Here is a 24,655-nt window from a genome sequence, read left to right on the forward strand (position 1 = left end):
ATTGCAGCCGGGAAGAGCCGGGCATGGCCCGGTCCTGCCGCGAGTCCCATTTTTATTACTACGGCATCAAATTCGCGCTCTCCGCCTACGCCACGCTCTTCTCGGTACGTTCTTTTCCAATTTTCCCCATTTTCCCTACGTTTTTCCCGTTTTTTTGCCAATCGGAATTGGCTTTCCCAGCCCCTTTCGCTTCTCTGTGTCCCAATTTCCCATTCCCAAACCCCAAATCCTTTAGGAAAACCCGCGGTGCCTCCAAACCCCCGGGGCCGGCTCCAAACTGGGCGATTTAGGGCGATTTTGGGCTCCAAACTGGGCGATTTTGGGCTCTGATCGTGCCGATTTTGGGCTCCAAACGTGCCGATTTTGGGGTGAACCCGCGGGTTTTGGATTTTTTTTTCCAAGCACATCCTCCTCCGTGATTCCTTTGTGTCCGCGAGTCCCGTTTGGACCAGGAAAAAACCGGGAAAATCCCATTTTTTTCACCCCCCAGGTGCCCCCTGCAGACATCGAGGGGGTTTCAGCCGCGTTTTTGTCGGAAAAATCCCAAATAAATGGATTTTTAGGCGGTTTTGGACTCTGCTCGGGGCGGGATTTCCCCACACCTGGGAGGTGCAAACACCTGCGGGAGAGGGGAGGGGAAAACCGGGAATTCCGCCCGTTTTGGGGTCTCTTTTTGGGGTTTATTTTGGGTAATTCTGACTTTATTTCAGAATATTTCCTCCCCGGGGTTAAATAATCCCGGGGTGGGGCTGTTTTATTCAGGTGTGAGCGTGAAATTCCTCTGCAGGTGCCCGGAAATGATTTTAATTTCGGTTTTTATTGATTCTTGACCTGTGAATGAGCTCGGCCAAGGCAAAAAATCACCAAAATTCGGGTTTTTTTAGGATTATCTCCCAGATTTTCCAGGCTCTGTCAGGTGGGAAAACTCCAAGGGGTCAGACCTCTGTGATATTCCCATAAACCCCAAAAATTCCAGATTTCTGGCTCAGGGTGGGATTTTGGTTGGGATTTGTGCAATATTCCAAAGAAGTCCGGGATAAATCCTAAGATTTGGGTTCCCAGAGGTTTTTGGGGTGTTGAAGGAATTGTGGGATTTTCCTCCCAGTTCCACTGTGGGAATCGTGGATGAACCCTGGGACAATTCCCGGATTTTTGGGGGAATTTTGGGAGAGCTCCATGGAGAATCCACCGGTGAGAAGCTCGGATTGGTCCAAAAAATGGGAAAACAACCCCCAAAAAAACCTGTTTGGATGTTCCCAGGCGGGAATTCTGCTCCAGGGAATCCAGAGCCTTTCAGCTTGACCTAATTCCAGCCTCATTTGCATAATCGCAGCCCAATTAATTCCAAAAACCCTCCGAGGCTCATTAACCCCATGGGCCGGGATGTTTTTCCCAATAAAATCAGGATTTTGTAGGAATTCCCTTTGGGAATTTGGCTCCTTGGAATAAAATCCCACAGGATGAGGGTTGGGTTGGTCTCCACTGAGGTTTGGGGTTGATGATTCCTGGTTTTCCAGCTCAGGGTTGTCCCAACGTGTGCGTGAAAAAAAGAAAACCCCAAAAAGAAAACCCCAAAACTCCCTGGGATGAGCCAGAGTGCGGCTTTAAACTGGGAATTGGGGTTTGCTTTAATCTGGAGGAGCAAAGATTTGGGATTTTCCTCTCCCTCAAAAAACTCTCCTTCCCTTTCTTTGGAAAATCCAAAAATATAAGAAACATGGAAAAAAAATTCTTTTCCCACAAAATGGAGAGCGGGTGTTTCCACTGACCCTGCTAACCCTGAGAATCCTGAAATTCCTGAAAATCCTGAAAACCCTGAAAATATTGAAAACCCCAAAAATCCTGAGAACTCTGAAAGCCCCAAAAATCCTAAATTCCATGGATTCGGAGTCACCTCCACGTCTGAGGGATCCTGGAGAGGGAATTCCATGGATACCTCCACCATGCCTGGAGGGTCTTAAGGAGGGAATTCCATGGATCCATGGTTTGAGGATCCCAGGGAGGGAATTCCATGGATCCAGGGTCATCTCCATGGTCTGAGGATCCCAGGGAGGGAATTCCATGGATTTGGAGTTGCCTCCACGGTTTGGGGATCCCTTGGAGGGAATTCCATGGATTCAGAGTCCAAACCAGGTCTGGGAGGTCTTGGAGGAACTCCATGAATCCAGGGTCATCTCCAGTGTTTGGGCGAGCCCGGGGAGGGAATTCCATGGATCTGAAAAACCCCAAAATACCCCCGTAAATCCCACAAATCCCGGAGTAAATCCCAAATATCCCTCTGCAGCTGCTGGGGCTGCTGCTGCTGGCCGTGGGGATCTACGCCGAGGCGGAGCGGCAGCGGCACCGGACGCTGGAGGGGATTTTCCTGGCGCCGGCCGTGCTGCTGCTCCTGCTGGGATCCGGCGTCTTCCTGGTGTCCTTCGTGGGCATGGTGGGCAGCCTCCGCGACAACCGCGCCCTGCTGCGCACGGTGAGGAGGGGCACGGGTCCGGGAGGGCATTCCAGGGATTTGGGCTCGTCTCCGTGGAGTTCCATGGATCTGGGGTCATCTCCATGGAGAATCATGTCCAGGGATCCAAAGTCATCTCCATGGAGTTCCATGGATCCGGCGTCTTCTTCGTGGATCCACGGTCATCTCCATGGAGTATCATGTCCAGGGATCCAAAGTCATCTCCATGGAGTTCCATGGATCCGGCGTCTTCTTCATGGATCCACGGTCATCTCCATGGAGTTCCATGGATCTGCGGTCATCTCCATGGAGCTCCATGGATCCGGCGTCTTCTTCATGGATCCACAGTCATCTCCATGGAGTTCCATGGATCCGGCGTCTTCTTCATGGATCCAGGGTCATCTCCATGGAGTTCCATGGGTCTGGGGTCATCTCCATGGAGTATCATGTCCAGGGATCCACGGTCATCTCCATGGAGTTCCATGGATCCGGCGTCTTCTTCATGGATCCAGGGTCATCTCCATGGAGTTCCATGGGTCTGGGGTCATCTGCGTGGAATTCCATGGATCCAGGGTAATTTCCATAGCTTGGGAATTCCATGGATCCAGGGTCACCTCCATGGAGTTCCGTGGATCTAGGGTAATTTCCATGGCTTGGGAATTCCATGCATCTGGGGTCATCTCCATGGTTTGGGAATTCCATGAGTCCAGGGTCATCTCCATGGAATTCCATGGGTCCCGAGTCACCTCCGTGGTTTGGGAGGTCTTAAGGAGGAATTCCATAGATTCTGAGTTATCTCCCTGGAGGGAATTCCATGGATGCAGGATCACCTCCATGGTTTGGGAGTTCCATGGAGCCGGAGTCATCTCCATGGTTTGGGGATCCGTGGAGGAAATTCCATGGTATTTTCCCTCCCGAGGTCCATCCCGGGATGTGAATTCCCAAGGAAAATCGAATTCCCAGGAGCAGCACCTCCCGCTCCGCGCCCAGCCGGGTTTTGTGGGAATGGGGCCGTGAAAAGCCGGGAATCGCCGGGGACAGGAAGGAGCAATCAGAGCCCTTGTGGGATCGGGAATTGTCCCTTCCAGGAGAATTCCCAGAACAAAAGCAATCAGGGAGAGAGGCCCTGGAGGAGCTCTTGGAGCTGAGCTGGGCCTGGCAGCTGCAGCTTTTGGGTTTTTTATGGAAAAACGGGGAATTTGTGTTTTAAAGGATCCAGATTTGTGTTTTAAAGGCTCCGGGGTTGTGTTTTAAAGGATCCAGATTTGTGCTTTAAAGGCTCCAGGGTTGTGTTTAAAAGGATCTGGGATTTGTGTTTTAAAGGATCTGGGATTTGTGTGTAAAAGGATCTGGGATTTGTGTGTAAAAGGATCTGGGATTTGTGTTTTAAAGGATCTGGGATTTGTGTTTTAAAGGATCTGGGGTTGTGTTTAAACCTGGATTTGTGTGTAAAAGGATCTGGGATTTGTGTTTGGAAGGATCCAGATTCATTCATAAAAGGATTTGGGATCATGCTTAAAAGGATCCAGGATTTCTGCTCAGAGGATCCAGGGTTGTGTTTAAACCTGGATTTGTGTTTAAAAGGATTGGGAATCTTGTTCCAAAGGATCTGGGATTTTTGTTTAAACCTGGATTTGTGTTTTAGAGGATCCGGGGCTGGTGTTCAGTAGGAGCCGGGCTGGCTTCTCCCGTGGTTTGTCCTGTGGAATTCCCGCTGGAATTTGGCTGATTTGTGCCCCTGGGTGCAATTCCCTCTGGAATTCCAGCTGACAGCTCCATCCATCTCCCGCCTCCGCGGCCGCTCCGCTCCCGTTCATCCGCCGGGAACGCGCCGGTCCCGACAGCCCCAAATCCCCGGGATCGATGGCCTGGAAACCCCAACCCCCACCCACGGGATTTGGGCTCCGGAGGGGGAGGGATTAACCCCAGATTTGCTCCGGAGAGACAGGAGTTAAACCCGAATTTGATCCAGAGGGAGAGGAATTAACCCCAGATTTGCTCCGGAGGGACAGGAGTTAAACCGCCCGAATTTGGTGTCTTGGGGCTGGAATGTCCGGATTTGGGAATAATTAACGAGGAACAAAGCCTCGGAGATCGTTAAGGGAGGGAAGGAGCAGCTCCCAGAAGGATTCATCAATTCCCGAGGTTGCTGCGGGAATTGGGATTGATGAGCTCGTTAGCGGCCGCGTTAATTGAATCGGAATCGAGCAGCTCTTCCTGACTCAGCATCCAGGGCCGGAGAAAGATTTCCTCGGGAAGTTTCTCCAAGAAATCCAGAATTTGTTTGGAGCTTTGTTGGGGGGACACCCTCGGGATCCTTCCCAGTCCATTCTCCATCCCTCCTCATCCCTCCCAACCTTTCCTGGTCCTTCCCAATCTCCTTCCCAATCTCCTTCCCAGTCCCTCCCAATCCCCTCTCCGGGATGGACGGTGACACATGGGGACACCAAGGCGGAATTTTGGCCAAAATTCCAGGAAAAACCGGAATTCCGGTGGCCAATTCCTCATTTCCCACGGGGTCAGATCCGGGGTCACCCGTCCTCTCCTCCTTCCAGTTCTTCTGGGTGCTGCTGCTGATCTTCCTGACGGAGCTGCTGCTGATCCTGGTGGAGATCATCTTCGAGAGCAAGGTGGGAATTAATTTCAATATGCAAATCAGCTTTGTTGAGATGCAAATGAGGAACAGGAAAAATCAGGTGGATAGAAGTTCCTTGGCTTGGACATGCCGGGAATGGATTCAGACAGCTCCAAAATTGTGGATTTTATCCCAAAAAATCACCCTGGGATGGGGTGAATCCCTCCTCTGGGATGAAAACCGTGGAATTTTGGGCTGTTATCCAAGAATTTTCCCAACTTTTGGGTTTCTCCATCCCAGATGAATGAGGTTTTCCACTCCAACATCCAGGAGGGAATCCGGCACTACTACGACGACCTGGACTTCAAAAATATCCTGGATTTTGTGCAGGAAAAGGTTTGGATGGGAAAAGGGGGGAGTTTCCCAAGGAATGCTTAATCCCATCCCTGTTCCCCCTGGATTTTTAGGATTTTTCCCTGGATTTTCAGGATTTTTCCCTGGATTTTCCATTTTTATTCCCATCCCTGGGGCGTTTTCCTTGGATATCTTCACTCGGTTTGGGGTTTTTTCCTTTTGCCTCCCTGAGTTCAGCCCAGAGGGATTTTTTGGGAATTATCCTGGGATTTGTGAAAAATGAAGAATGAAAATCCCAATATTTGAGGAGGGAATTCTTGGACTGGGGAGCAGGGCCTGGTTTTGAGCATTTCCAAACGAGAAAAAAAATGGAAAATCCCAAAATTTGAGGAGGGAACTCTGAGAATCCAGGAAAATCCTAAAATCTGTGCCTGGGATGGAGCAGAGCAGGAAGATCCAAAGAATTTTCATTGCTTTTCATTGGAAAATGGAGGCAGAGGGAAAAATCTCTCCCAAAATCTGCTCCTGGATGAATTTGGTGCTTAAAAAATGGGAAAAATCCAGACCAGGCTCGTTTTCATTCCGTGGAGGACTCGGAGTGACTTTGATTGGAATTTTTTTTATCTTCGCTGCGGGAAAAAAAGAGATTTTTATTTGAATTTTTCCCTTTGTAGCTGCAGGATTTGATCCCAATTTATCCTGACAGGAAGAGAAATCCCTGAGGGGCTGGTGGGGATTTTATGGGATGGCTGAGAGCCCCCAAATCCATCCCTGCCTCGGGAAAAAATGGATTTGTCGCTTGGAATTAAAGCGTGGAAGTGGGGATGGATCCGAGCCATGCCCAAATCCCTCTAAAATGGGAATAAATGGGAAAAATTCCCTTTTTTTCCTACCCTTCAGCTTCTCCAGGAGTAGGGAAAAATTGGGAAGTGGAGATGCAGGGAATGGGATTGGAATTCTGGAATGGATGGGATCCTAAAATTCCCCTTCCCCATCCCAGGGTGTTTCAGCCTGGCTTTGGACACTCCCAAAGGATCCAAAATTCCCTGGGAATTCCATCCCTGCCCTTTCCAACCCTCTCAAGGAGGAATTCCCATTATCCCAATTAATGATTATCCAAATTAATTATCCCTGTGCCCACGGGAATCCGTTCCCTGTTCTCCCAGGGCTGATCCCCAACCCCTTCTCCAGGATTTTTAAGGAATTTCCAGGACTGGAAAATTCCCTGGGAATTCCATCCCCGCCCTCCGAGGGAGGGATTTCCCCCCAAAATCCCAACCCCAAATCCCTTTGGAGTGGGAATCCCTTCCCGTTTCCCCTGGAATTTTGGGGTTTTCCAGCCCTTCCCTCTCTCTGTGTTTTTCCTGCAGTTTTCCTGCTGTGGAGGGGACGAATTCCGGGATTGGGAAGTGAACCAGTACCACCAGTGCAACGGCAGCGGGGCCCTGGCCTGCGGGGTGCCCCACTCCTGCTGCGTCAGAGGGGTGAGTGGGAAAACGTCCCAAAATTCCTGGGAGAAATCCCAAAATTCCCAGGAAAAAATCCCAAAATTCCTGGGAGAAATCCCAAAATTCCCGGGAAAAAAAATCCCAAAATTCACAGGAAAAAATCCCAAAATTCCTAGGAGAAATCCCCTCATTCCCCTCTGCCCCACTCCTGCTGCATCAGAGGGGTGAGTGGGAAAACGTCCCAGAATTCCTGGGAGAAATCCCAGAATTCCTGGGAAATAATCCCAAAATTCCTGTGAAAAAATCCCAAAATTCCTAGGAGAAATCCCCTCGTTCCCCTCTGCCCCACTCCTGCTGCGTTAGAGGGGTGAGTGGGAAAACGTCCCAGAATTCCTGGGAGAAATCACAAAATTCCTGGGAAAAAAAAATCCCAAAATTCCCAGGAAAAAATCCCAAAATTCCTGGGGAAAAAATCCCAAAATTCCCAGGAAAAAATCCCAAAATTCCTGGTAAAAATCCCAGAATTCCCAGGAAATCCCCTCATTCCCCTCTGCCGCCCCACTCCTGCTGCGTCACAGGGGTGAGTGGGAAAAAAGTCCCAAAATTCCTGGGAGAAATCCCCTCTGCCCCATTCCTGCTACGTCACAGGGGTGAGTGGGAAAACATCCCAAAATTCCTGGTAAAAATTCCAGAATTCCAGGGAAATCCCCTCTGCCCCATTCCTGCTACGTCACAGGGGTGAGTGGGAAAAAAATCCCAAAATTCCTGGGAAAAATCCCAAAATTCCAGGGAAATCCCCTCTGCCCCATTCCTGCTGCTTCAGAGGGATGAACAGGGAGAAATATCCCAGAATTCCAGGGAAAAATCCCAAAATTCCTGGGAAAAATCCCAAAATTCCCAGGAAATCCCCTCCAAAATTTTGTGAAGCAACCCCAATATTTTATTCAAAATTTGTTAATCCAACCCCAAAATTTTATTAAGATTTGGTTTCATCCAGCCCTGCTCCTGCAGGGATTCCATCCCAGGATGAAACCTCAGGATCCTGAAAATCCTGAGCGAGGCCGGGAAAGTTTGGGAGAGCTCCCAAAAAGCAGAATTCCTCATCAATCCCTCATTGTTTTTCATGGAAAAAGAAGGAAATGTGAAGGGGTTTAATTAGGCTGATATGCAAATGAGATGCAGATTTGAGCTCCTGTCTAATCAAGGCCTTGATTAAGGATCCTGAGGCTCCTGGAGATGGAATCAGGGGTTCCTGCAGGGAGCCCAAGGAGCTTTTTTGGGGATTTTTCCACTCCCGTGGCTTTTTTTGGGACAATTTGGTAAAAATAAAAGCTGAATGGGTTTGAGGGAAAAATCCCCTTAATCCAGAGGGGGAGAATTTGGGGACCTTTTTTTGGGAATGCTGAAGGAGCAGCCTGGGATTTTGGGGTTTTGTCCCCGATGTGGGATGGGATTCACGGCCCCTTCCCACCCAAACCACTCCAGGATTCCCCGAGCTGTGCTCCAGGAGGAAAACACATGGAATTTCCATGAATCCATGGAATTTCCATGTTTTTTCCAAGAGAGAAAGCCCCTGGCTGTGGCTCTGAGGGTTTTTGGGAAGTGAGACCTCCCCAAAGGCTCTGGAACCTGGGAAGCACCAAAACCTTGGGATGGATTTGGCCTCGTTCCTTAAGGAGCCAGAATTCCAGGAAAAGAACCAGGAGAGCCAAATCCCTTGGGAATTTCCTGGCCTTCAATCCCATCCAGGGCCACCCATGGGGACAATTCCCACTGTCCCAGGTGGCTCCAGCCTGGCCTGGGACATTCCCAGGGATCCAGGGGCAGCCCCAGCTCCTCTGGGAATTCCATCCCAGCCCTCCCCACCCTCATTCCATCCCAAAATCCCGTTTCATTTTCCCACTTTGAAGCCATTCCCAGTATCCTGTCCCTCTACCCCTTATCCCAAATCCTTCCCCAGCTCTCCTGGAGGCCCTGCAGGCCCTGGAATGTTCTGGAAGCTCTCCCTGGAATTTCCCTTCTCCAGGGGAACATTCCCAGCTCTCCCAGCCCAGCTCCAGAATCCTGGAATGGTTTGGGTTGGGATTTGCCCTGAAGACCCCTCAGTCCCAGGGACACCCCAAATTCCGAGGGTTGTCCCGTGCTGGGCCCCTCTGGAATTCCTGATTTCCTTTGGATTTCTGGGGTGTTTTCCCAGGGTAAACCCGTGCCCTTTCCCAGGACAGACCCTTCCCCTTTCCTGGAATAAACCCCTCCCCTTTCCCAGGATAGACCCCTCCCCAATCCCGGGATAGCCCCTCCGCTCTCCCGGGATAGCCCCTCCCCTCTCCCGGGATAACCCCTCCCCAATCCCGGGATAACCCCTCCCCAATCCCGGGATAACCCCTCCCCAATCCCGGGATAACCCTGCCCGTTCTCCGCAGGCTCCCGGAGCAGTGGTGAACACCCTGTGCGGGTACCGCGCCCTGGACAAGGAGGTGACCTTGGAATTTCTGGGAATTCTTTGCTCCTCTTTCCCCCAATCCCAAAAATCAAACTCTCCCTGCGGGAATTCCCCTTCCCCAGCTGCTCCCAGCTCGGCTTTGGGGATTTTCCCTGGAATTTTGGGGCACTTTAGATGCCCTGGGGTTCTCACCTGGGAATGGCCTCAACCCTTCCCAGCGGGAGGAGGATGGAGGGACCAGCCCAGGATCCCCTCAGGGATCCTCCAAGTGCAGAAATGTGGGAATTCCCAGCAGAATTCCCAGCAGAAATGTGGGAACAGAAATTCCTTACAGGAATTCCCAGCTCGGGCAGGCCCCAGCTGAGGGAATTTGGTGCTCCAGGATCTCTCCCAGGGCCCCAAAAGTTGGGATTTAATCCCATCTCAGCTCCAAGACTTCCTTTGGAAGCACAAGAACAAAAATCCCTCCCCTGGGGTGCTGATCTGAGTCCAAAAACCCCAACCCGATGCTGTTCCTGCCAAAATTCCTGGGAAAGCCGTGGAAAAGTCCCCAAATTCCCGGGAATTTGGGATCCCCTCTCTGCCCCCCAGCGCCTGGAGCTGCTCGGCACCATCCACGTCCGGGGCTGCATCCACGCCGTGGGGCTCTGGCTCAAGGACAACTTCCAGACCACCCTGGCCATCGTCTGCTCCCTGCTGCTGCCTCAGGTACGGCTGCAATTCCCAAATTCCCCAGCTCCCAGCTGGAAGGAGCCGCCAGGATCAGGGCGACCCCGCGGTTTTGGGATTCTCAGCTCCTTTCCCCTGCTGGAGGGTGGGAAAATCCTTTGGGGTCCCAGTTCCATCTGGGATTTGTGGTTGGGGCAGGGAAAGTCATCCTAATCCATTAACAGCCGGCTGCTAATTGGGAATGCTAATGGGGTTGCTAATTGTGAATGCCGATGGGGAGAAATCCGCGGGAATTCCAGCCCTGATGGGTCTGGAGTGGAGCCGTTAATGGGCAGTGCTGGGGGCATTAATTGGGAATGCTGATGGATCTGGAGTGGTGCTGTTAATTGGGAATGCTGGGGACAAATCCCTGGAGTGCTGATGGAGCTGGAGTTCCTCCCATGGCCGGGAGAATCCAGGATCCCCCAAACCCAGGAGCATCCTGGCCCTTTTGAAGGGAAAACCCCAATCCCACGGGAGAGGCTGTGTTCCTTTTTCCATTTGGAGCCAGGCACGAACTCCACCTCCATCCACCCTTGGAATTCTCTTTGTTTCCATTCCACGCTCTGTGCCTTCCATCCCCCACATTCCTGTCACTCCCAAGGACCTTCTCATCCCAAAATCCCGCCGTGGCCCGGGGCTGGCTGTGTTTCATCTCGGAGCAGCCCCGGGTTTCCAGCTCATCCATCCTTTCCCTGCCTCCAGTGGCTCCTCCAGGGGCTGGGGACGTGCTCGGGGTGGGAATGAGCCTCAAAAACTCAGCCTTGTTCTGCCAGGCTCCAGCTCGTTCCTTCCTGAGCCTTTCCAGGGATTTTTTTAATGGATGTTGTTGCAGAGAATCCTGGAATGGTTTGGGTTGGGAAGGAGCTTCAGGGTCCCATCCCACCCCTGCCACGTGCAGGGACAATTCCCACTGTCCCAGGTGGCTCCAGCCTGGCCTTGGGCACTGCCAGGGATGTGGGACACTTCCCACCTGCTCTGGGAATTCCATCCCAGCTCCTCCCCACCCTCATTCCATCCCTCCCTGGGATCACTCCCTGCCCCTCTCAGCCACCGCAGTAAAACAGAAACAGCAGCAGCAAAACCTCTGCAATCCTTGTTTTTCCCCTTAAAAACCGGGATTTTTTTCCCACCCCCAAGAAGCCGAAAAACGAGAGGATCCTGCAGATCCCTGCTGAGGGCTCCATCCATCCATCCCAGAGAATTATTTCTCCCTGTGTCCCATCCATCTCGGTGTGGGGGCGGCCGTTCCCTCCCCGGAGCGTCAGTCCCGGAGATGGACGATGCCATTCCACGAAAAACGTGGAATTTTCCTCCAGCCGGGCGTTTTCCAGGCCGGCACCTTCATCTCCCTGTGACAGGGATGGAAAATCTCAGCGTTTCCTTGGAAGATTGATTTGGGATTTGTTCATTCTCCAATCTCCCCCACGGCTCCGGGGGTTCTCTGAGCGTTGTCGGGGTGGGAAAAGGGAGTGAAGGGGATTTTTCCATCTGAAATCCCAATTTAGGGAATGGAAAGCCAAAAAAGGAGGGGAAAAAACCCCAATTTGGGCTTTGTTAACTCTGGGGAAGTTCAGCATTCCGGGTGAGCAGGATCCAGCCAGAACTGGGGGATGTTCCCAAATTTCCATGGATTTCTGCAGGGAATTTTCCTTGCTGGAGTCAGGCACAGCCCATCCCTAAGGCAAAACCTCCATGGACTTCCTTTTTCCATTGGAAAATGGGGCAAAAATGGAAATTTGAGCCTTTTCCTTCATTCCTGAGCCCTTTTTCCAGAGAAGGAGGAGGAGAGGATCTGGGACCATTCCCAGGAGGATTTGGGACCATTCCAGCCCCAATTCCCAGTGGAAAACTGATCCAAAGGAACCAACAGAGACCCCACGAGCTAAGCTGGGATTTGGGATTGAGCTGAGCCTTGGAATTCTCCATGGGAGACAGGAGTCAGGTCTAGAGGAACCACGGAATGCTTTGGGTTGGGAGGGACCTCAGGACCGTCCCAGTCCATGGAATTCCCAGATTCCCACTGGAAATTTTATGGATTCCCAAAGCTCCTGGGATTTATTTCCCCCTGGGGGAGCAGCTTTTCCATGGATTTGCACCCCCTGGGCACTCAAATCCCACAACAAAAAACCTGGGAAGGGCAGAATTCCACCCAGCAAGAACCAACACTTCCAGTGGCAACAATTCCTGGATCCCAATCCCAGAAAAAATTCCGTTTTTTCCTTTTCCCAGCCTCAGCCCTGCCCCGTTCTGCTCCCCTGGGCTGGCTCCCCCGAGCTCGGCGGTGCCGTAACCGCGCGGAGCCAAAATTGGCACATCCATAATTCCTGACAGCTCCCTGGTTCCTGGTTGTATTCCCTTTGATTTCCCCTTTTCTCTGGGTTTGGATCCTTTCATTCCCTTTTCTTCCCTGTTTTCTCTGGAATTTGGGATCCTCACTGAGCGGTTTGGATCCTTTTATTCCCTTTTATTCTCCGTTTTCCTTGGGATTTGGGATCTTGAATGGTTTTGTTCCCTTTAATTCCCTGTTTTCTCTGGGGTTTGGATCCTTTTATTCCCTTTTATTCCCCATTTTCTCTGAGGTTTGGATCCTTTTATTCCCTTCCAGAATCCCCATTTTTTCTGGGATTTGGAATCCCAACTGAGGGGTTTGGATGCTTTTATTCCCTTTTATTCCCCATTTTCTCTGAGGTTTGGATCCTTTTATTCCCTTTTATTCCCCATTTTCTCTGGGATTTGGGATCCTGACTGAGGCCTTTGGATGCTTTTATTCCCTTCCACAATTTCCATTTTCTCTGGGATTTAGGATCCCCACTGAGGCCTTTGGATGCTTTTATTCCCTTCCACAATTTCCATTTTCTCTGGGATTTAGGATCCCCACTGAGGCCTTTGGATGCTTTTATTCCCTTCCAGAATTCCCCATTTTTTCTGGGATTCCTCAGCAGGAGGAGCAGGAGCCATCCCTGCCTCAGACCTGGCTCTGTTTCCATGGAATGCAAACACAAATCCTTCCAGGAGGCAAAAAATGACAAATTTGCCCCAAATCCCACATTTCAAAGGGATTTTAATGGGACTGGTGACAGTTCCATAATGGGAGCGAGGCTGCAGCTCGACATCCGTGGAAATGGGATTGCAAAACCCAAATTTGCTCTGGGTGGGGATCAGCACAATCCCATTATTATCCCATTATTATCCCGTTATTATCCCATTATTATCCCATTATTATCCCATTATCACAGTGGTGTCCCCTGCTCCCCTGCAGTTCCTGGAATTCCGGAGCCCTTCCCAAAAATCCCACCCAGGATGAGGCAGCCTCATTTCAAGCTGTGGGATAACAGGGAATTCCCAGGGAATTCCAGATTTTCCCTTCAGCCCTGCTGTGCTTTTTCCAATCCTGAATTCCTGGAGCTGGGAAAGCCCTGGGACCGTGCAGCAACCCCAGGACTGGGATCGACCCCATTCCCAGAAATACCAAACTGGGAATCCCTGCCAGGGACTGGGAAAGTGGGAATGGGGCAGGAGCCACTGAGGATGGGCATTCCCAAGGATGGGATTTTCTGCTTTTTCTGGCTTTGGGATCCGTGGAAATCCCCTTGGGATCCACGTCCAGGTGGATCTGGGAAGGAAGAATCAGCACTGAGCCATTCTGTGGGTTCTGTGCAGCCCGTCCTGGAATCCGTGGCTGGTTTGGGTGGGATTTTGGGGAGAAATATTGGAATAGTCCTGGGATCAGCAGGGCTGGGAATTGTGCCTGTCCCCTTTTGGGATGTCCCTGACCCTTTTAGGATGTCCCTGTCCCATTTGAGATATCCCTGATCCTTTTTAGGATATCTCTGGCTCCTTTGGGGTGTCCCTGTCCCCTTTTGGGGTATCCCTGACCCCTTTTAGGATATCTCTGTCCCCTCTGGGATATCCCTGCCCCCTTTGGGGTGTCCCTGTCCCCTTTTGGGGTGCCCCTTTTAGGATCTTCCTGTCCACTTTGGTGTCCCCCTGACCCTCTGGGGTGTCCGTGTCCCTTTTAGGATATCCCTGTCCCCTCTGGGAAGGTGCTGGGGCTGGCCATGGCCTGGCTGCACTGGCAGCAGCTGGACGAGCTCCGTTCCCGGTGCGATTCCGTGGACGCGCGGCCGCTCCCGGCGGCTCCCGGCGCGGCCCCGCCGGATCTGCGCGGCGCCGGCTGCTGCTGGTGCCTGCCCCGGGAGGGCGGCTACGGGGGCGCCGGGGGCACCGGGGGCACCGGGGACACCGGGGACACCGGGGAGGAGGAGGAGGAGGAGGAAGGAGCCGCCTGCCACCGCAAAGCGTGAGGAGCGCTCGGACTCGCACTTGGACTTGGAGCGGAACGTGGGAAAAACGGGAATTTTCTTCTTAGATCCTGGATTTCCTTGGGGAAAAATGGAATTTTTCCTCTCAGGTCCTGGATTTCCTTTGGGAAACTGGAAAAAAATGGGATTTTTCTTCTTAGATCCTGGATTTCCTTGGGAAAAAATGGGATTTTTCCCCTCAGATCCTGGATTTCCTTGGGAAAAAATGGGATTTTTCCCCTCAGATCCTGGATTTCCTTGGGAAAAAATGGGATTTTTTCCCTCTCAGATCCCAAAATTTCTTTGGGAAAATTGGAAAAAAATGGGATTTTTCCCTCTCAGATCCTGGATTTCCTTTGGGAAAAAAATGGGATTTTTCCTCTCAGGTCCTGGATTTCCTTTGGGAAAAAAAATGGGATTTTTCTTCTTAGATCATGGATTTTCCTTGGGAAAAAATGGGATTTTTCTTGTCAAGTCCTGGATTTTTCTTTGGAAAAAATGGGATTTTTCCTCTCAGGTCCTGGATTTCCTTTGGGAAACTGGAAAAAAATGGGATTTTCCCTCTCAGATCCTGGATTTCCTTTGGGGAAAAAATGGGATTTTTCTTCTTAGATCCTGGATTTCCTTTGGGAAAAACGGGAATTTTCTTCTTAGATCCTGGATTTCCTTTGGGAAACTGGAAAAAAATGGGATTTTCCCTCGATTTTCCTTTGGGAAAAAATGGGATTTTTCTTCTTAGATCCTGGGTTTCCTTGGGAAAAAATGGGATTTTTTTCCCTCTCAGATCCCAAAATTTCTTTGGGAAAATTGGAAAAAAATGGGATTTTTCCCTCTCAGATCCTGGATTTCCTTTGGGAAAAAAAATGGGATTTTTCTTCTTAGATCATGGATTTTCCTTGGGAAAAAATGGGATTTTTCTTGTCAGGTCCTGGATTTTTCTTGGGAAAAAATGGGATTTTTCCTCTCAGGTCCTGGATTTTTCTTGGGAAAGAATGGGATTTTTCCTCTCAGGTCCTGCATTTCCTTTGGGAAACTGGAAAAAAATGGGATTTTCCCTCTCAGATCCTGGATTTCCTTTGGGGAAAAAATGGGATTTTTCTTCTCACATCATGGATTTTTCTTGGGAAAAAAATGGGATTTTTCCCTCTCAGATCCTGGATTTTCCTTGGAAAAAAATGGGATTATCCCTCTCAGGTGCTGGATTTCCTTTGGGAAAACTGGGAAAAAATGGGATTTTTATTCTCGTCTCCCATTGGGAAAACTGTAAAGAATGGGGTTTTTATTTTCATCTGGAAAATTGTAAAAAAAAAAAAAGGATTTTTATTTTCAGCTCTTATTGGGAAAATGGAAAAAAAAAAAGATTTTTATTCTCAGGTCCTGAATTTTCCTTGGGGAAAAAATGGGATTTTTCTTCTCAGGTCCTGGATTACCTTTGGGAAAACTGGGGGAAAAAAAAGGGATTTTTATTCTCATCTCCCATTGGGAAAATTGGGAAAAAGTGAAAGGGAAAAGGAAAAAAACTGAAAGGGAAATAGTGAAGGGGAAAGGGAAAAAAAGGGAAAGGAAAAGGGGGAAAGAGAAAGGAAAAAATGAAATTAAAAGGGAAGAGTGAAAGGAAAAGGAAAAAAGGGAAAGGAAAGGGGAAAAGAGAATGGGGGGAAGTGAAATAAAGAAGGGGGAATAGAAGGAAAAAGGGAAAAAAGTGAAAAGAAAAGAGAAAAATGTGGGGGAAACCAAAGTTAGTTTTTCCTAGGAGCAAAGAAAATCCTGTTTTTTTCTGGTTCTTTGGGATATTTGGGGAGCAGCCTTTGGGAAAACTGGGAAAAAATGGGATTTTTATTCTCGTCTCCCATTGGGAAAACTGTAAAGAATGGGGTTTTTATTTTCAACTGGAAAATTGTAAAAAAAAAAAAAAGGATTTTTATTTTCAGCTCTTATTGGGAAAATGGAAAAAAAAAAAGATTTTTATTCTCAGGTCCTGAATTTTCCTTGGGGAAAAAATGGGATTTTTCTTCTCAGGTCCTGGATTACCTTTGGGAAAACTGGGGGAAAAAAAAGGGATTTTTATTCTCATCTCCCATTGGGAAAATTGGGAAGAGTGAAAGGAAAAGGAAAAAAGGGAAAGGAAAGGGGAAAAGAGAATGGGGGGAAGTGAAATAAAGAAGGGGGAATAGAAGGAAAAAGGGAAAAAAGTGAAAAGAAAAGAGAAAAATGTGGGGGAAACCAAAGTTAGTTTTTCCTAGGAGCAAAGAAAATCCTGGTTTTTTCTGGTTCTTTGGGATATTTGGGGAGCAGGGCCTGGATCCTGAGGATTCCCAAACTCCCGGGCTCTGTCTCCCTCTCCCGACCATTTCCAGCTTTCCCTTGATCCCACCCAGCCCAAATCCCAGCCTAAACCAGCCCCGATCCTGGCCTAAACCAGCCGTTATTCCCAGCCTAACCAATCCCAGCCTAACCAATCCCAGCCCAAACCAGCCCCAATCCCAGCCCCAATCCCAGCCCAAACCAGCCCCAATCCCAGCCCCAATCCCAGCCCCAATCCCAGCCCCAGTCCCCTCTGATCCTGGTTGTTCTCTGATGAGGGGCTGGGATTGGGTGGGATTTATTGATGTTCCCATAAAAGGCTGCAGGGGGCCGAGATTCCTGACCCCGAATTCATGGGGTGGAAGGGAAAACGTGGAATTGGGAACAATTCCAGAGGAAATCCTGACCCTAAACCTGCCCAGGCTGGGGGGGGGATCCCCCGGGGCTGAGCCCGGCTCTCCAGGGGGTTTGGGATCATCCCAGGGATGGGGGTTTGGGATCGTCCCATGGATGGGGGTTTGGGATTATCCAGTTCAGGGGATTTGGGATCATCCTAGTGATGGGATTTTGGGATCATCCCATGGAAGGGGATTTGGGATCATCCCATGGAAGGGGGATTTGGGGTCATGCCATGGATGGAGGTTTGTGATTATCCAACTTGAGGGGACTTAGGGTCATCCCAGTGCTGGATTTGGGATCATCCCATGGATGGGGGTTTAAGATCTTCCCAGTTCTGGGGATTTGGGATCATCCCACTGCTGGAACTCCCTGCCATTCCCTAAACTCCAGACACAAAAACCAGAGCAGTTCCCCCCCCAAACCCCTCAAAACCGATCCAAAACCCACAGAAAAAAAAAAATTCCCCCAGGACAGCCCCACAAACCCAAACCCAAGCTTGGGGCGGATTTCCCCCATCCCAGCGATCCCCCCGGACAGCCCATCCCTGTGTGGGGCCGATCCCGTGGGGTCCCCCTCCCTTCTCCCCCTCCCTCCCTCCCTCCCTCCCGTGATCCTGCGCGCTCCGGCCGCGATCGATCGATCGATCGATCGGCGCCTCCCAACCCAGCGGGATCGGGATCGGGATCGGGGCCGGCGCTTTGGGCTCGCTGGGATGTTGGGAAGAGCAGCTCTGACTCCCGGCAGTCCTGACTTCCCCTGACCCCACAGCCCGATCCCAAATCTCTTTTTGGGGAGCTCCAGGTGAGTTTTCCAGGGGAAATCTCATTTTTTGGGGAAATCTTTGTTTTGGGGTTTCGTGGGATCGGTGCCGGCGCTTTGGGGTCGCTGGAAGAGTAGCTCTGACTCCCAGCAGTCCTGACTTCCCCTGACCCCACAGCCCGATCCCAAATCTCTTTTTGGGGAGCTCCAGGTGAGTTTTCCAGGGGAAATCTCATTTTTTGGGGAAATCTCGGTTTTGGGGTTTCGCGGGATCGGGGCCGGCGCTTTGGGGTCGCTGGAAGAGCAGCTCTGACTGCCAGGAATCCCGGCTTCCCCTGACCCCACAGCCCGATCCCAAATCTCTCTTTGGGGAGCTCCAGGTGAGTTTGGAATGGGAAATCTCTTTTTTGGGGAAATCTTGGTTTTGGGGTTCCGCGGGCTTGGCTTTCCTGCCTGGATTTCCCTGGAATTCCAGTTGGGTTTTCCGGCTCTAATTCCTGCTCCCGGTTGGGTTTTAGGGATTTAAGGGGGGAAAAGCTCCCTGTGGGAAAAATCCCCGATTGTCCGACCCCAGAATCGATCGGGAGCTTGCGTTTAACCGTGCCTAACAAAGCCTGGCTCTACCCCAGGGTTCTTTGTGCTTCCCAGCTCATCCTGATTCCCAAAAAATCCCGTTTTTTCCCGGAATTATCCCAGCTGGAAGGGTTTGTACCCCAGTCCATCACCTGGGACCCCCGACCTGCTGGGATTTCCTGGGGGTTGGGATCCTTCATCTTCTAAAAGGTCATTTTAGACTAAAACCATCCCTGGGGGGTGTTTTCCTGCTTTTTCTGCTTTTCCAGCTTCCTAAAATCCTCAGAGTTCACCCCGGCATGTTTTTGGGAAGCCAAGGCTCATGGATGATGTTATCCCTAAACTGCCCAGTTTGGGTTTTCCCTCCTGAGGAAAAACCCTAAATTTGTTTTCCCTTAAATTAAATCAATTCCTGCCAAAATTGTCGGATTGATGGAAAAAAAATCCCAAATCTTGGAAGTCAAATTTAAATCTCAGCCAGGCTGGGACTGGAGTTGGACTGGGATAAACTGGATTTAATTTGGACAGGGATAACCTGGATTTAAGCTGGTTTGGGATGAACTGGATTTGAGTTGGACTGGGATAACCTGGATTTAAACTGGTTTAGGATAACCTGGATTTAATTTGGACCAGGATAAACTGGATTTAATTTGGACCAGGATAAACTGGATTTAATTTGGACCAGGATAAACTGGATTTAATTTGGACTGGGATAAACCAGCTTTTCCCAGCTGAAAAGGGTCAGGAATTCCCGCCCTGCCAGCCCCAGAGGAGGCTCAGGGTGTTCCCATTTCCGAGTTTTTTGGACGGATTTGGGGTTTTTCTCCCCGAAAGAGCTGGAAAATGCAGGAATGCTGCTCGGGATTGCCCTCTGAGTGACTTTGGGAGCATCGACCGGGCCGGGAATGGAAACAGCCGCGCCCGGGCAGCCGAGTGTGAAAGGCAATCGCTGGAGCTCGGCTAATTAGGGAGTCGTTAATTAATTCATCAGCGTCCCTGGCAGATCCCCACCGGGATCAAAGGGGGAAACGGCTGGAAGTGGAAAGGAAATGTGGGATCAGGGATGGGGAAAGGAAAATTTGGGCTGGGAAATCCCTTTGGGATGTGTGGGGTCACCCCGGAGTAATGGGGGGCTCCAGAATCCCAGAAAATTTGTGTTGGGAATTCTGCCAGGCTCTGGAATTTGGGGAAATTTGTGTCCAGGGATTGTGCCAGGCTCTGGAATTTGGGGAAAGTCGTGTCCGGAATTGTGCTGGGAAGTCTCTGGAATGTTCTCCTGGACCCTCTGAGCAGCAGGAATTGGAGGATGGGGGATGGGATCCCAGGGAAATTTTGGGAATACGGGGAGAGGAGAGCAGGGGTGGCACCGGGCAGGGCAGGGGTGGCACAGGAGGTGCCCAAGGGTCCCCACTGATCCCACAGGGAATCCTGCTGGGACGTTCCCGAGTGAAGGATTCCAGAGCAGGGAGCTCCTGGCAGGTGTGCAGAGAGCTTCTTCCCCTCCCAGATCCCATAAAATCCCAGATGCCATAAAATCCCAAATTCCACTCAAATCCCGCACTCAGATCCCGTTCCCAATCCTTCCCCAGCTCCCCCGAGCAGCTGGACCATGCTGGAGGATGAGGATGGGATGAGCGAGCGCGGCCTCGGCGGCTCCCGGAGGAGATTCGAGGATGAGGAAGGTGAGAGAAATCCTGGGAATGTCCCGGAGCAGATTTTTTGGAATTTTTTATTCCAATTATCTCTCCATCCGCATCATTTTCACTAGGAATTTTTCTCCCAGAAAAATGAATTTTTTGCTGAAATTATCACTCCACGTGTAGACCATTTTCACCAGGAATTTTTCTCCCAGAAAAATCAAATTTTCACTCCATTTATCACCCTACCCACATCATTTCCACCCTGAAACCCCAATTTTTTAACCCCTTCCTCCCTCATTCCCAGACTACCACTCCATCTACATCGGGGTGCCGGTGCCGCGCGGCTTCCGCAGGAAACGGCGCCGCCGGCGCTCGCCGGGCTCCAGCCGCGAGCGCAGCGGCAGCGAGCGCCACTTCGGGCCCCGCGAGCCCTCGGACACCGACGAGGGCCAGGGCTGGCCCGAGAGTGGCAACGACAACGCCAGCAGGACCAGTGAGTGCCCAGCGTGCCCCAAAAATCCGGGGAGGGATTCTGGAGTCGCGGTCGGATCGGCTCGGCTTCGCCGTGCGGCGCCGCCGCTCCGCCTGGTCCTGGGTTTGTTGGTCCCGTTGGGATGGGGTTGGAGGGGCTTTCCTGCTGGGATTGGGGGTCCCCACAGCCTTCACACCGTGTTCCCGATGGGTTGAGAGGGGGTTTCCTGCTGGAACTGGGGTTCCAGACAACTTTGGGGAGTCACACCTTGTTCCCAACGGGTTTTTCACATTGAAACGGGATTTGGAGAGGTTTTCCTGGCTGGAATTGGGGTTCCAGAAAACTTTTGGACATCCCACCTTCTTCCCGATGGGTTTTTCCCATTAAAATGGGGTTGGAGGGGCTTTCCTGCTGGGATTGGGGGTCCCCACAGCCTTCACACCGTGTTCCCAATGGGTTGTTCCTGTTGAAATGGGATTTGGAGAGGTTTTCCTGCTGGAATTGGGATTCCAGACAAACTCCTGGAATCACACCTTGTGCCTGATGGGTTTTTCCCATTGAAATGGGATTTGGGTTGGGGTTGGAGGGGGTTTCCTGCTGGAATTGGGGTTCCAGACAACTTTGGGGAATCACACCTTGTTCCCGATGGGTTTTTCCTGTTGAAATGGGATTTGGATGGAGTTTTCCTACTGAAATTTGGGATCCAGACAAGCTCTGGGCATCATACCGTGTTCCCAATGAGTTTTTCTAGTTGAAATGGGATTGGGTTGGGTTTGGAGTGATTTTCCTGCTGGAACTGAGGTTCCAGAAAAATTTTGGACATTGGAATTGGGTTTTCCCCATGGAAATGGGATTGGGATGGAGTTTTCCTGCTGGAATTGGGTTTTCCCCATTGAGATGGGATTGGGATGGAGTTTCCCCACTGGGATTGGGCTCCAGACAACTTTGGGGAATCACGCCGTGTTCCCGCCGGGTTTTGCCGCTCCTTAGGGGGGAAATCTCCTTAGGGGAGATTAACATTTCACAGGGGAGCGCAGCCACCGAGCCCTTCCATGGGCTGGGATTTTTCCACCCCCCTGCTGGAAATTTGCATTCGGGTTCAGGCCCAGCTGAAGTTTTCTGTGGTTTTTTTGCACGGGAAGAGGATTTTTATTCGCTGGCAGCTCCTTTGTGCCCTCGGCGGAGGCGGGAGCGGGGGCATGTCCCCTCCTTCCTTCCTTTTCCCTCCTTTCCCCTCCTTTTCCCTGATTTCCCCCTCATTTTCCCTTTATTTCCTTCTTTCCTCCTCCTCTTCCTTCTTTCACCCTCCTTTTCATTTTTCCCCCCTCCTTTTCCTTTTTTCCCCCTCCTTTTCCTTTATTCTCCCCTCTTTTTCCCTATTTCCCCTATTTTCTCCTCTTTTCCTCTTCTTTCCCCTCCTTTTTCCTTATTCTCCCCTATTTCCCCTCCTTTTCCCCTTTTTTCCCCCTTTTCCCTCCTCCCCACAACCGCCAAATTCCGCTCAGAGATAACTCCAGCCCACTTTGGTGGCTTGGACAAAAAACCCCTCATTTCACAGAGAAAAAAAAAAAAACCCAAACCCCCTCAACCCCACCAAATCTCCCTCCTTCCTCTCCTTTTCCCCCCCTAAAAACCAAACCCTCAATTTTGGGGCGGCCAGGGCGGGAGAACCCCGCGGGGAGCGGCCCCGGGTCGCGGATTTCTGGCGCTTCCCGAGCGCATCCCGGCGCTTTGGCCACTTCCCGTCATGGGAGCCGAGCGGGGAAGGATTTGCTCGCCGTAATCTGCTCCCTAAGCCGCGGAGTTTAGCGAGCTGCAGTGGATAAAGGAGAAGGGAGAAAGGGGAAAGGAGCTCCGGCCCTTGGCGGCGTTTTGGGATCGCGCGGCGAAGCTTTGGGGTTAAACGGGGCAAGAAATGGAAACCACTCCAGGTAGGGCTTGGGGTGTTTTATTTCCCAGCGCTGCGGTGGGAGGGGGGAAAAGATCCTTGGGGGGTTTTTTTTTTCTGGTTTTTCCCTCGGAAAAGCAACTTAGGGGATTGTAAAAGTGCAGAGAGCCAAAGCTCATCCCAAAAATCAAGCAGGGAGTTCCTGCTGCTCCTCGGTGGAAAAGTTGGGTTTTGGAAGGGTCAGAAATACCCCAAACCTGGGGATTTGGAGCAAATTCATCCCATGGGATGTGCATCCTGCTCTCCTGGTTTTGGGACAGCTGGGGCTCATCTGAGGCAGGAAAATCCAGGGAAAAGCTGCGCAAAACCCAGAGGAAAATGCAGGGAAAAGCTGTGGAGAACCCACAGGAAAATGCAGGGAAAAGCTGTGGAGAACCCACAGGAAAATGCAGGGAAAAGCTGTGGAGAACCCACAGGAAAATGCAGGGAAAAGCTGTGGAGAACCCACAGGAAAATGCAGGGAAAAGCTGTGGAGAACCCACAGGAAAATGCAGGGAAAAGCTGTGGAGAACCCACAGGAAAATGCAGGGAAAAACTGTGGAGAACCCAGAGGAAAATGCAGGGAAAAACTGTGGAGAACCCATGGCAGCCCCTGCATAAGGCTGGACCTAAACCCAGGCTTAGTCCTGGCCGGATTGCAGAGCCCCAGCAGGGCTACATTCCCTAATTTCCCAATTTTATCCCAATTTAGTGGGAATTTCAGTTTGGAAAGGATCTCCAGGTGAAGTTTCCTTGTGGGGTCAGGGTTTGGATGTGAGGAAGCAGCTACACGTTGGATAAATGGGATTTAAATCATTCCTGTCCTGTTTCCCGTGGAAATTATCCTAAATATTCCCTGGGAATCCGCAGTGGCTGAAATCCTGGAGTTTTCCCATCCTAAAACCTGGCTCAGGGAGACCTGGATCCCCCCAAGGAGCTGATTTTGGGGTGTTTTATGGGATTTGTGTCACTTTCCCCTTCCCCAACCAACACCTGCTGCCTCCTGGGGTTTTCAGTGCTGGGTGCAATTCCCAGGAATGAAAAACCCCAAAGCAGGAGGAGCTGGGAGCTCTCCCAGCCGTGGAATTGTTCTCCAGGTGAGCAAATCCCAGGAATTTTGGCCACCTCGGGGAGGGAGGGAAGCAAAACTGGGAGCTGCAAGTTGGATTTATTCCCTAAACTGGCAGGATAAGGAAAAGACCAAAAAAAGCTCTTTTTGTAGGAGATTTATTTCAGTTTTTTGGAGTTTCAGGGGTGAAAAACCCTGAGACCCCAAAATGAGGCCCTGGGGGAAGGTGAGGAAGGAAGGATCCGTTTTTAGAGAGGGAATTTGGGCAGAGCTGGGAGCAGCAACCCCAAAATCGAGGGCAGGAATTCCAAATCCCATTTTTCCACCAGAGATCCCACCCAGGACTGGGATTTCCCGCAAAATCCCGATTTTTTTTGTGGCTCAGCTCATTAAATTTGGGGTTTTTTTGGGGAATTTTAAGCTTGGCAGGGGGGGTTGACCAGAATTTCACCCGTCTCATCCCTTTTCCGAGAAAAACCCCAGGCTTAGGGAGCCTGAAACCCTCCAGGCACGGAGCCCAGCCCCAGAATTCCCGGGAATATTCACAATCACAAGAAGGGATTTATGGGAATGGTGGCAGGGCTGGACCTTGGCAGCCTTTGGGCTTGGCTTAGAGGGGCTTAAGTGGTTTAAGCAGGCTCAGCCTAAAGGGACATCCTCTTCTTTTGGGGCCTGGGCTCGTCTGCTTTGTGCAGGAAAAGTGCAAAATTCTCATTTTTCCCTCATTTATCCGCAGCAATTTAATTCCCTGATTTTTTTTAAATGCTGCATTAGCCAACTTTGTTACTCCCAGCTTGGAGAAAAGGAGGATTTTGCCCCAAAAATTCCCATTTTCCAAGCTGGATCATTCCTGCTGAATCAGGAAATACAGAATTCATTCCAAACACCCCATTTCCATGGATTTCAGGGCTTGGATTTCTCTCCAAATCCACCAAAACTGGGAAGTTTTGCTGGAAAAACCCCTGAGGATGGAGAGGGTTAAGAACAAATCCAACTTTTTTCTTTTTTTCCTGGGATTTCTTCACCCTCCCATGGGCACTGGGAATGTGCTGGGATGGAAAAGCCTTGGAGGGCGCCGTGATCCCAAAACCATTCCCAGATTTCTCCCCAGGCCATAAATGCTGCCCTTTCCCAGAAAAAGATGGAATTTTCCCCACAGGAATGACGGATTTGTGTCATTCCCTGTTGGGAAAAAGGGGAAATCCCAAGGTTGGAAGGGTTGGGGTGGGAT

General features: G+C 50.7%; 1 protein-coding gene across 1 annotated transcript; it reads left to right on the forward strand.

Annotated features, from left to right (window-relative positions):
* Window positions 1–21,435, forward strand: LOC121336010 (tetraspanin-15-like). Its single transcript, XM_041404646.1, has 11 exons — window positions 1–104; window positions 2,285–2,470; window positions 5,005–5,079; window positions 5,325–5,420; window positions 6,749–6,862; window positions 9,250–9,303; window positions 9,861–9,977; window positions 14,024–14,210; window positions 19,906–19,998; window positions 20,261–20,449; window positions 21,419–21,435. Exons 1-11 carry the CDS (start codon window positions 24–26, stop codon window positions 21,433–21,435), a joined length of 1,209 nt encoding a protein of 402 aa, XP_041260580.1. The 5' UTR covers window positions 1–23.
* The last annotated feature ends 3,220 nt before the right edge of the window (window positions 21,436–24,655 follow it).

The sequence above is a fragment of the Onychostruthus taczanowskii genome, unplaced genomic scaffold, assembly GCF_017590055.1.
Source record: "Onychostruthus taczanowskii isolate IOZ18803 unplaced genomic scaffold, ASM1759005v1 scaffold217, whole genome shotgun sequence".
Taxonomy (NCBI): Eukaryota; Metazoa; Chordata; class Aves; order Passeriformes; family Passeridae; genus Onychostruthus; species Onychostruthus taczanowskii.

Coding starts and splice junctions, on each gene's coding strand:
- LOC121336010 (XM_041404646.1), top strand. CDS start 24: ATGGCCCGGTCCTGCCGCGAGTCCCATTTTTATTACTACGGCATCAAA. Junction 105..2,284: donor CCTACGCCACGCTCTTCTCG/GTACGTTCTTTT, acceptor ATCCCTCTGCAG/CTGCTGGGGCTGCTGCTGCT. Junction 6,863..9,249: donor ACTCCTGCTGCGTCAGAGGG/GTGAGTGGGAAA, acceptor CGTTCTCCGCAG/GCTCCCGGAGCAGTGGTGAA.